We start from the raw sequence: 12388 nt of genomic DNA on the forward strand, positions 1-12388 counted from the left end.
CTAGAACGGGGTGTAATATTTCGAACGCACGAAAGCTCCACTTTTGTGTAAGCAGCCATTTGAAATTATTCAAGGACAGATTGCTTTTAAAAATACGGTTCAGCGCGTTAACAAGCAAACCGTTGTACTCTTGTTGCACCCTAGAACGGTGTATAAAAAATTGGCCCATTTCTAGAACGGGGTATCAGTTTTAGGGAGAATTCTAGAACGGGGTATAAAAAATTGGCCCTTTTCTGAACGGGGCATCAATGTTAGGGGAAATTTTTTCCAGAACGGGGTGCCAATTTGGAGTCCCGGGCGGCACATACCCACCCAAAAAATACCCAAGTGCCCCCCCAGGGTCTCAACCCACATATTCTTCACACTGTTCACAATTTACCTCTTTTGGCTCTTCTAAGGAGAGCTCATCTAAATATTGGAACATTTTACTTTTCTTGATTATTTTCTCCACTCACACGACCTTCAATGTTTGAATTAGAATTGGTACGATAGAGAGAGGTTAGATGCTGATCATTGATAGGATTGAAAGGTATAAGGGTACTTCATGTTTAAGAGACCGTATCCATTTTACGGTAAGATGTGTCGACGGATATTGGCATGGCTTTGCATCGTACAAAAAAGGTAATTAGTTTAGGACGACCAGGCCGACCCCCTAATCTATAAAAACACTTCAACCATTTTTAACGCCAGATGCACTTGCAACTTATAGTACTGAAATTCATGAACTTTTGCCTGTTGTGTTAATGGGGGAACGCATTTCTGACCGTTAATGAAGACATGGTCAAGAAAACTATTTGCAGGTAGATCATCGTTTAAAGAAGGCTAAGTTAAACTGATATATAAAAAAATATATTGATACATGCAATATATAATTCTTGTTAAGTTGACATTTGTTTTAATCGGCGTCGCTGTCGTCGAAAAGCTGTAAAGGCAGCGTGCAAACGGACGCAAACGGACGCAACAACTCCTAACATTAGAGATAAAGACAAATTTTGAAACATTTAGCTCAAAAAAGGTCGATTAGAAAAGGAAGTTTTAACCCCTTTACTCTATTTACTTTCGTGAGCACTAAAGTGCACAATTAACTGATGTGCAAATACAAAAAAATAGCGGGTTGATTTTTACACGGCAATTGTCTACTACATTACCTTAGCGTCATTATTTCACGCACGCTCTTAAAACGGGGGGTAAGAGAAAAAAGGGAAAGAGATCCATTTGCTATTGCTCGAGAGAAAAAAAAAACCGCACGTTTTAAGCCCACACGGGGTAACTTTGCTTTAATTTGTTAAAAAAAGTGTTTTTTTAAGTGTTTTTTCAGCAGGGTAGGGTGGCTTTGGGCAAATGATGTATCGGTCCCCCGAAAGGTCACCTCAGGACTCCCGGGATGGATTTTTTTTGTACAGTGCCCAGGCTTCATTTTCTTGGCCGCGCGTTGATCTGGCCCGGCTGCTTCGGCGAGCATATTCTCGGTCTGTTTGGATTATATCCTTCGAGTTTGTCAAAGTCTGTGGGATTCGTTTCTCTATCTGGGAAAGCTTCATTAGTTTCTATATCTGCTGCTATCCTATTTCTACTATCCTGGCATGTTTATTTTCCGTTGGAGTTCTAATTTCGTGGAAAAAGTTGTGTTGAATGAGAGCATGTCGGCGAAAATGGCATCTCGTGTTTCCTACCTTGTATATTATTATTGTATATAGAGTGAATTTGAACAAATTACCGCAAATTATGACGAAACTTCGTTAGAGCAATAAGGACAACAACAATTAACTGCAGAGTAAGTTTCATTGAACTATATTTATTATTACCTAGAAATTTTAGGATGGTATTTTTACCCCACACAAACACTGTAATTTTACTGGAACCGTACTGTGGTACTTTTACAGAGCCTGGGTTACCAGTGATATTCGTGGTGCGACGCATGCGTAATAACAACCTGGAGATTAGAATTGTAAATAGGAAATTTGCATGATTGAGTCATTTTACCACTATGACGAGGATCCTTCAGGGTTTTGCTTTCTTCTGAAAATTAGGGTTTTTGTTATTTCAACCTCACTGGCTTACCAAATTTAAATATGAAAAGAAAAACCAAAAGAATTCTGTTCGTAGTAATTAAATGACGCCATCGTGCAAATGGCCTATTGTAGACTGGTACCTGCTTTACAAAGCCCCCTCTTGACATTTTTCATATGAGAAATAAAATTGACTCGACGTGATTAGCATTCGAGATTGTAAGTGAATTGTTACTTTTTAATTGGCACATTTGTTTCTATAAACATACCAATTAAAGGTCACTAGATCTCACTGGCATAGCTCAATAGTACTGGCAACGTTTCATTCTTTCCCCAGTCTCCCCATTTCGTATCCTTTAATGTCTAGTCAACAATAATACTGACATGAGAATTTTTATGCCACACTTTATTTTCTTTCGATGAAGTCAACGTGAGCATTAATCAAGTACAAGTATTAGACTATTATCCGCTTGTCTTTTACAGGTATTAGGTTGATTTACATATATGGCTGGCGGGAGTTTCATCAAACAGACAAATTCGAAATCGTAACTTTTGAAAATACCGTCCTCATAATCTTATATCACAATCACTGTGAATCACTGATTATATTTAGTATTTGCTCCTTTACTTGCTCAGCTTTAGTCCTTTCCGGCTTTTAAGGTCACAAAAATATTCTCAAATTGATGATGATGAATAGAAATCAGGAAAACACCTTTTAGTGCATGGCAAATATGCTAACTTAGACTCTTCCAGGAAAAGAAGTCTTATTATTAGCTATATACTTGGATTCTTTTGGGAAAGTTTTTCTCTCGATGTATAATAATCAGAAAAATGTTTCATCACATTGACCACATTGGTTGTCCCATTTAAATTTTTGCAAAGGAACTTAAATCTTTTTTAGAAATGAAACTTTACATATAAAGTTAACCAATGACAAGAGAATATTTACTGCTTCAGTATGTGAATTTCGATGGTGGCTTGACCGGAGTTAGACATGGCCCCCCTTGCTCGGAGTCCCGATCCCAAATCTCTCTCGTGCCAGTAGTTATCTCCTTTGAAGGGATTATCGTAATACATCCGGTACCAAAGATTGTAGTTGGCGCGTCTTTTACCACTGTAAAGCCAAACATCAAACCAGTTGCTGTACCAGTTGTAGTCAAATGGAACGGAATACATAACAGCAAGTGTTTTATCGATGTGTGGGATGTAGTATGTTAATACTCCTACTGCGCCTCTCGCAACGGGCCCCGCAGTTTTTCGTGCGCCGTAAAGCAAAGCTGTGCCTAGAAATAAGCAAACAAATTAGCAATTAAACAAAAATCATAAACATGATCATTCGTCACAATGATACATGGCAAACGAGCATCGCAGAATAGAGGCATGTACCCCAAAAACAAAATTTACGAAGAATGTGTCAGATCATTAACATGTCGTCCTTTATTGCCACCCAAAAATTTTATTTGTGTCGGGTTAGTGATTGCTTATCTTTTCCCCAAATATTACACGCAAAGGGATTCTCATTCTGAACATGCATACTAAGTTTAGTTGGTTTAAGAAGCTCTTTCAACCCTTGAAGTCATTTGCCGTTCTGACAAAGCAAAACATAAACCTGTTGTCTGCAAAATTTCAAGAATGGGCAAATCCTCTAATACAGTTTCTTTACTCTTTAGGGTAAGTGGTCGCTGAGTTCGTCCTTGGTTTCATACGGTAATAGGCCCTTTGCACGCGATGAACTCATTTTACTACTACTACTACCAGAATCACTCGGGGTTTTGCTTTCTTGGACAAACGAGGGCTTTATTTTTCAAACCTCGCATAACCTGTGATCAGGCCCCCAAAATAAAAAGGGAAGAAGGACCGCCTGATTGCAGGTTAAACTCTTCGCAGAGATTAGCTAGAAAAATTAAATATGACAAGAAAACCAAAATGGATTCTATACTAATAGATCAGACCTTTTTAGCTTGTATGGTTTGTTTACCCATTTCAGACCAAGTGATGGTACCCCAGAGAACTGTTTCTTTCAATGTCGTCTTTTGCACGTGCACCCACATGTTATGTATGCATAATTATATAAAAGACAAATTCCCCCAAGAACATCACGTGGTCTGAATTGGGAAAACAAAACAAACAAGCTAATGACACCATCCTGCATACTGGCCTTAGTGTCATTACTAAAAGAAAGGATTTTAAACTTTTATGTTATTAATATTAATTTTACCTGAAGAAACATCATGAGGTAAAACACGATTTGACGTCCCTGAATAAAAATATATGTTGACTGCTCTCCATTTATATCCACTTTCGTTATCAACACCAATGGCGACCTTGCGGCTTATGCTACCAAGGGTGTTTAAAATTGTTGTGAGAATGCCCAAGCCAAGTTGAGCACCGCTGATGACAGCAGCAGCGTCAGCTAAAATTTTAAAGAACACAGCAAGATAAAATTTTTAGTTGCACACTTAGTGGTATTAAAACAAACCAAGTTTGAATAAACAGTCGGCTAATGAATGTTTTCGTTTTTGCAGAATAACCCAACAACTGTAATAGTTAATAGTTTGGTCTACCAAACAGCTAGCCTGTGCAGCCTTACGTTTCAGCTTCTTTTTGTTTCTCCCTTTTGTTTTCAAAGGTTATGGTAGGCAACTTCTAAACAACTGATGCAATTACCTTTTCGCTTGTTTTTCTCGTCGCCTTCTTTACGAGTAGAGATCAAGGACGAGCCCTGTGGTCCCTGTATCTGTGAAGGAAATTATGTCCATTAAGGTCATTCCACCGAATACGAACTGGAATGAGTATTCTTTTTTGTCACCAATTTTTCCTCTGTGTATTTCAGTACATTTGAGGGCACAGAAATGAAATCGGAAGCCGGCTAAAAATTAATTATCACTGCGAGCCTTAGCGAAATCACCAAGAATTTCGTGATGGCTGTGTATTCATTCAGTTTACACTTCGCAAAACTGAACATTGATTATTGAGGGACACATCGCAAAGAACTCAATAGATTTACAGCATAAAATTATAAAAATGTTTATTATACATTCAAGCGTTAAGGTGTAAAACTACCTAGTATCTACTCGCAGCACTACACACTCACGAGGGTAATCGGTGTTTTGGAGAAAAGGGAAAGCGAGTTTCGAGATTAGAATTCTGAACTGGAGGGGGGGGGGGGGAGAGGTTTGTCGGTTTTATATTCAGTCGGAGATTAGGGTTCATTTTGTTTCAGTGAAACAACCGAGATTCGATAAGAACAGTGAGTTGCATTTCCTTAGATATCACGCCACCCCCAAGAGAAATTTTCATGTTTGGCTTAAATACAAGTCACCAATTGACTATCTTATTTTAAAGAGAACTGTTTTACCTCAGTGTGTTTAGAGGACGATCCAGGACTCCTTTCGACATGATTGTCTTGCTTGAAGGGAGACCCAAAGATTGACTGAGTTATCAGCAGAACGAAAAACAGAAGGGTAAACAGCCTAACGATGCTCATTTTCAATTCTATAATAGGAGAATAAAAATGAAGGAAAGAACGAATGCAACATTGTTGCCTCGGTACAATATCATTTTAAAAGTTTGTTTGTTTGTTTGTCTGTATATAAACGATGTTATGACCTGGGAATGTAACTCGCACGACAGGTTCAGGTAGCGCTCGTGGTAGAATTGATGATAAATCACGCGACAGTAGCTGCATTTGAGACGAGAGAATGTGTCAAAATTTGCTGTCGTTCTTGTTTTTAACTTTAATAAACTGTCAACGTTGCCAATAGCTAGCTTTAAAAATGCCGGCACTGAGATGATATTAGAGAGATTTACTCTTACCATGTTTTATTGCAAACGGCAAACGTGAATTTGTACAACGTGACCAAGTGTTACTCTTACTTGACTTTTTACAAAATAAGAGTTGTTTGGGACAGTTTTTATCTGCTCATTTTCTATTTTGAATCTACAATTGCCGTAAACATGTCTCTGAAGTGTCGCTATACTCTTCATTAAAATATTATTGAAAGACCAATGAAACCAGTACTGAAAATCAATCCCTCGTAACAAGATTGTTGACATCGCAATTTTTCTCCTGTACAACAAGTATCTACAAAGTCATTTGTCCCGTTACTCCCACATGTGGTTGCCTTTTTTGCCTTTGGTTTCTTCTTCAATTTAATCTACCTAGGAAACTTATCACGACTTACCTTAGACTTAATTCCTCGAGCGGCGTAGTAGCGGCAAATACCTTCGGTGACTACATTAAGCAACAGAAAGGCCCCCTTTATAAAGAGGAGAATTGACTGAAAAGACATTATGCACTGAAAAAAGGAAATATTTGTATCAGATGATCAACACCAGGTTTCATTGTTTCCGTCTTAAAGCAAACTATTTCACATTATGGAGTTACGTAATTATGTGAGGTAAAATAAAACAGTAAAATGCAGTTTGGTGGCATAGTGACGGTGTTTGTATGAACTTTTGGTGATTACGTAACACATGCCACGAAGTACCAGCAAATTTTACACTTGACATCAGTAAGAAAAAAGGAGATATTTTTTTCTTGAAAAATCTGCTTAACAATATAGACTGATTAGCAGTTATGCTATTCGAAATGAATCCATGCACATTGGTGCCATGTGCTATGTCATGGTTCAACTGAATCCTGGATATGATGGTTTGCAAGGCACTGACATCGACATATAGCGACGTCTTTCCAAAACTTCATACCTTTAAAATACAATGAAATCTACTTGTATGAAAGGCATTTTTATTGCGTTCGACGGAGGACGCTTACTATTTGAGTCCTGCGGGAGATATTGGGGTCCCGAGGGTATTGCTCTGGATGCCGAGCGATTGCACCATCTTGGACCAGCTGGCGCATTTGGCCTCGATCTCATGTGTTCAGTAAACACAAACTCGCCAATATTGTATCTGTGGTAAACGAGTGTCACAAAATAGATACCAGTCTCCGGGGGAGAAAAACGGAACACATGAGATCGAGGCTAAATGCGCCAGCTGGTCAAGATGGCGCAATCGCTTAGCATCCAGAGCAATACCCTCGGGATCTCCCGCAGGACGTAAATAGTAAGCGTCCTCCATCGAACGAAATAAAAAACCTTTTATATAAGTAGATTTCATTGTATCTTAAAGGTACGAAGTTTTGGAAAGACGTCGCTATATGCCGATGTCAGTGCTTTGCAGACCATCATATCCAGGATTCAGTTGAGCCATGCACATAGCACATGGCACCAATGTGCATGGATTCATTCCGAATAGCATAACTGCTAATCAGTGTATATTGTTAAGCAGATTTTTTCAAGAACAATATCTACTTATTTTCTTACTGATGTCAAGTGTAAAATTTGCTGGTACTTCGTGGCATGTGTTACGTAATCACCCAAAGTTCATACAAACACCGTCACTATGCCACCAAACTGCATTTTACTGTTTTATTTTACCTCACATAATAAATTACGTAACACCTTAATGTGAAATAGTTTGCTTTAAGACGGAAACAATGAAACCTGGTGTTGATCATCTGATACAAATATTTCCTTTTTTCAGTGCATAATGTCTTTTCAGTCAATTCTCCTCTTTATAAAGGGGGCCTTTCTTTTGCTTAATGTAGTCATCGAAGGTACTTGCCGCTACTACGCCGCTCGAGGAATTAAGTCTAAGGTAAGTCGTGATGAGCTTCCAGGCTAGATTAAACTGAAGAAGAAACCAAAGACAACAATTGGCAACCACATGTAGGAGCAACGGGACAAATGACTTTGTAGATACTTGATGTACAGGAGAAAAATTGCGATGTCAACAATATTGATACGAGGGATTGATTTTCAGTACTGGTTTCATTGGTCTTTCAATAGTATTTTAATGAACAGTATAGCGAGACTTCAGAGTCACGTTTACGGCAATTGTTGATTCAAAATAGAAAATGAGCAGATTAAAACTGTCCCAAACAACTCTTATTTTGTAAAAGTCAAGTAAGAGTAAAACTTGGTCACGTGGTACAAATTCACCTTTGCTGTTTGCAATAAAACATGGTAAGAGTAAATCTCTCTAATATCATCTCAGTGCCGGCACTTTTAAAGCTAACTATTGGCAACATTGATAGTTCATTAAAAATAGCAACAATTGCCTGTATTTCGTTAGTTAAAGTTAAAAACAAGAACGACAGCAAATTTATGACACAGTCTCTCGTCCGGCAAATGCAGCTACTGTCGCCTGATTTATCATCAATTCTACCACGAGCGCTACCTGAACCTGTCGTACGAGTTATGACATTCCCAGGTAATAACATCGTTCATCTCATCGATATACAGACAAACAAACAAACAAACTTTTAAAATGATATTGTACCGAGACAACAATGTTGCATTCGTTCTTTCCTTCATTTTTATTCTCCTATTATAGAATTGAAAATGAGCATCGTTAGGCTGTTCACCCTTCTGCTTTTCGTTCTGCTGATAACTCAGTCAATCTTTGGGTCTCCCTTCAAGCAAGACAATCATGTCGAAAGGAGTCCTGGATCGTCCTCTAAACGCACTGAGGTGAAATAGTTCTCTTTAAAATAAGATAGTCAATTGGTGTCTTGTGTTTAAGACGAACATGAAAGTGTCTCTTGGGGGTGGCGTGATATCTACCGAAATGCAACTCACTGTTCTAATCGGATCTCGGTTGTTTCACTGAAATAAAATGAACCCTAATCTCGGACCGAATATAAAACCGACTAACACCCCCCCCCCCACCCCCTCCAGTTCAGAATTCTAATCTCGACACTCGCTTTCCCTTTTCTCCAAAACACCGATTACCCTTGTGAGTGTGTAGTGCTGCGAGTAGATACTAGGTAGTTTTACACCTTAACGCTTGAATGTATAATAAACATTTTAATAATTTTAAGCTGTAAATCTATTGAGTTCTTTGTGATGTGTCCCTCAATAATCAATGTTCAGTTTGGCGAAGTGTAAACTGAATGAATACACAGCCATCATGCAATTCTTGGTGGTTTCGCTAAGGCTCCCAGCGATAATTTTAGCCGGCTTCCGATTTCATTTCTGTGCCTCAAATGTATTTAAATACACAGAGGAAAAATTAGTGAAAAAAAAAGAATACTCATTCCAGTTTGTATTCAGTGGAATGACCTTAATGGCCATACTTTCCTTCACAGATACAGGGACGACAAGGCTCGTCCACGATCTCTACTCGTAAAGAAGGCGACGAGAAAAACAAGCGAAAAGGTAATTGCATCAGTTGTTTAGAAGTTGTGTACCATAACCTTTGAAAACAAAAGGAAGAAACAAAAAGAAGCTGAAACGTAACTGCACAGGCTAGCTGTTTGGTAAACCAAACTATTCATTACAGTTGTTGGGTTACTCTGCTAAACGAAAACATTCATTAGCCGCCTGTTTATTCAAAATTGGTTTGTTTTAATACCACTAAGTGTGCAACTAAAAATTTTATCTTGCTGTGTTCTTTAAAATTTTAGCTGACGCTGCTGCTGTCATCAGCGGTGCTCAACTTGGCTTGGGCATTCTCACAACAATTTTAAACACCCTTGGTAGCATAAGCCGCAAGGTCGCCATTGGTGTTGATAACGAAAGTGGATATAAATGGAGAGCAATCAACATATATTTTTATTCAGGGACGTCAAATCGTGTTTTGCCTCATGATGTTTCTTCAGGTAAAATTAATATTAATAACATAAAAGTTTAAAATCCTTTCTTTTAGTAATGACACTGAGGCCCGTATGCAGGATGATGTCATTAGCTTGTTTTTTTTTTTTCCCAACGTTCTTCGGGGAATTTGTCTTTTATATAATTATGCATACATATACACGTGGGTGCACATGCAAAAGATCAGACGACATTGAAAGAAACAGTTCTCTGGGGTACTATCACCTGGTCTGAAATGGGAAAACAAAACGTACAAGCTAAAAAGGTCTGATCTATTAGTATAGAATCCATTTCGGTTTTCTTGTCATATTTAATTTTTCTAGCTAATCTCTGCGAAGAGTTTAACCTGTAATCAGGCGGTCCTTCTTCCCTTTTTGTTTTTGGGGACCTGACCGCAGGTTATGCCAGGTTTGAAAAGTAAAGCCCTCGTTGGTCCAAGAAAGCAAAACCCCGAGTGATTCTGGTAGTAGTAGTAGTGAAATGAGCTCATCGCGTGCAAAGGGCCTATTACTGTATGAAACCAGGGGCGAACTCAGCGACCACTTACCCTAAAGAGGAAAGAAACTGTATCAGAGGATTTGCCCCTTCTTGAAATTTTGCTGACAACAGGTTTACGTTTTGCTTTGTCAGAACGGCAAAATGACTTCAGGGTTGAAAGAGCTTCTTAAACCAACCAAACGTAGTATTCTGAGTGTGTGATGTTCAGAATGAACATCCCTTTGCGTGTAATATTTGGGGAAAAGATAAGCAATCACTAACCTGACACAAATAAAATTTCTGGGTGGCAACAAAGGAGGACATGTTAATGATCTGACACATTCTATGTAAATTTTGTTTTTGGGTACATGACTCTATTCTGTGATGCTTGTTTGCTTTGTATTATTGTGACGAATGATCATCTTTATGATTTTTGTTTAATTGCTAATTTGTTTGCTTATTTCTAGGCACAGCTTTGCTTTACGGCGCACGAAAAACTGCGGGGCCCGTTGCGAGAGGCGCAGTAGGAGTATTAACATACTACATCCCACACATCGATAAAACACTTGCTGTTATGTATTCCGTTCCATTTGACTACAACTGGTACAGCAATTGGTTTGATGTTTGGCTTTACAGTGGTAAAAGACGCGCCAACTACAATCTTTGGTACCGGATGTATTACGATAATCCCTTCAAAGGAGATAACTACTGGCACGAGAGAGATTTGGGATCGGGACTCCGAGCAAGGGGGGCCATGTCTAACTCCGGTCAAGCCACCATCGAAATTCACATACTGAAGCAGTAAATAGTCTCTTGTCATTGGTTAACTTTATATGTAAAGTTTCATTTCTAAAAAAGATTTAAGTTCCTTTGCAAAAATTTAAATGGGGCAACCAATGTGATGAAACATTTAAACTAAAAGGTGTTTTCCTGATTTCTATCCATCATCATCAATTTGAGAATATTTTTGTGATCTTAAAAGCCCGAAAGAACTAAAGCTGAGCAAGTAAAGGAGCAAATACTAAATATTATCAGTAATTCACAGTGATTTTGATATTAGATTATGAGGACGGTACTTTCATAAGTTAGGATCGTGAAGTTGTCTGTTTGATGAAACTCCCACCAGCCATACTATGTGTAAAACTAATACCTGTAAAAGACAAGCGGATAATAGTCTAATATTACCTGGTTAATGCACACGTTGACTTCATCGAAAAAAAATAAAGTGTGGCATAAAAATTCTCATGTCAGTATTATTGTTGACTAGACATTAAAGGATACGAAAAGGGGGAGACTGGGGAAAGAATGAAACGTTGCCAGTAACTAGTGAGCTATGCCAGTGAGATCTAGTGACCTTTAATTACCATGTTTATAGAAACAAATGTGCCGATTAAAAAGTAACAATCCACTTACAATCTCGAATGCTAATCACGTCGAGTCAATTTTATTTTTCATATGAAAGGTGTCAAGAGGGGGCTTTCTAAAGCAGACACCAGTCTTCAATTTATTAACAATTCTAATAGGTTGAGGCTAGATGGAATCCCTCAGAAGGAGGTGATCGAAGAGGACTAGAAACGATAGTTGCTTCGGCAATCTTCGACTCGTGAGACAAGATGGCGCATCTCGCGATCAACTTTCGTCGTCGGACTGGCAATTTCTAACAGAATTTAAGAATAAAGAACTTCGAACGCAAGGGAAATGTTATTGAAATTATTTTAAACTCTTCTGTTCCTTAAACGTAAGGAATCTTTGGATACTAAGAATATAAGGGATCAAAACCTCAGGATTCTGAAAAGGAATCCCTCACAGGGAGGTTGGCATCCCTCAGAAGGAGGTGTTTATTTTTAACTTGTAAATGGAATCCCTCAAAAGGAGTTATAATTATATAATTATATTTATTGCAAAAAAGATCACACTGATCCAGGAGCCGATTACTGACTGATCGGATTTTAATTATCAAAGACAAAACTATGAACTAGAATTTTAACAAGACCTCTATTAGTTTCGAAGATATTTAACATAGTTAATGATAAACAAACAACCGGCGAGCTTAAGATGAGTATTTTCTCATCATGATGGAACCGTTTCGTCAGCGTATTGTCGCATTGATCGTACAATACACAAAGTTTATATTAACCTTTGTATATATCACAGAGTTTTTCTTGGCATTTCCGCCTCAAACATTCACGGGACAAAGGAAGTGCATTTACTTTAAACTCTTTAAACGATACATTGATTGTTTTTGAT

The 12388-nt window shown here is 38.2% G+C and overlaps 2 protein-coding genes across 2 annotated transcripts; one reads left to right on the top strand and one right to left on the bottom strand.

Annotated features, from left to right (window-relative positions):
- Window positions 1-2954: 2954 nt before the first annotated feature.
- On the bottom strand, window positions 2955-6301 carry LOC140941912 (DELTA-actitoxin-Afr1e-like). The gene is made up of 5 exons (XM_073390917.1): window positions 6194-6301; window positions 5368-5418; window positions 4677-4746; window positions 4228-4422; window positions 2955-3292 (listed from the first exon to the last, which is right to left on the bottom strand). Exons 1-5 carry the CDS (start codon window positions 6299-6301, stop codon window positions 2955-2957), a joined length of 762 nt encoding a protein of 253 aa, XP_073247018.1.
- Window positions 6302-8032: 1731 nt separating this feature from the next.
- Window positions 8033-11032, top strand: LOC140941913 (DELTA-actitoxin-Afr1e-like). Its single transcript, XM_073390918.1, has 5 exons — window positions 8033-8282; window positions 8406-8542; window positions 9160-9229; window positions 9478-9672; window positions 10609-11032. The coding sequence occupies exons 1-5, from the start codon at window positions 8033-8035 to the stop codon at window positions 10944-10946; spliced, it is 990 nt and encodes a 329-aa protein (XP_073247019.1). The 3' UTR covers window positions 10947-11032.
- The last annotated feature ends 1356 nt before the right edge of the window (window positions 11033-12388 follow it).

Source organism: Porites lutea, chromosome 6 (assembly GCF_958299795.1).
Source record: "Porites lutea chromosome 6, jaPorLute2.1, whole genome shotgun sequence".
NCBI lineage: Eukaryota > Metazoa > Cnidaria > Anthozoa > Scleractinia > Poritidae > Porites > Porites lutea.

Coding starts and splice junctions, on each gene's coding strand:
- LOC140941913 (XM_073390918.1), top strand. CDS start 8,033: ATGGTAAGAGTAAATCTCTCTAATATCATCTCAGTGCCGGCACTTTTA. Junction 9,230..9,477: donor CGAGAAAAACAAGCGAAAAG/GTAATTGCATCA, acceptor TTAAAATTTTAG/CTGACGCTGCTGCTGTCATC. Junction 9,673..10,608: donor GCCTCATGATGTTTCTTCAG/GTAAAATTAATA, acceptor GCTTATTTCTAG/GCACAGCTTTGCTTTACGGC.
- LOC140941912 (XM_073390917.1), bottom strand. CDS start 6,301: ATGTCTTTTCAGTCAATTCTCCTCTTTATAAAGGGGGCCTTTCTGTTG. Junction 5,419..6,193: donor CTCGAGGAATTAAGTCTAAG/GTAAGTCGTGAT, acceptor TCTCCCTTCAAG/CAAGACAATCATGTCGAAAG. Junction 4,747..5,367: donor CGTCCTCTAAACACACTGAG/GTAAAACAGTTC, acceptor TTTCCTTCACAG/ATACAGGGACCACAGGGCTC.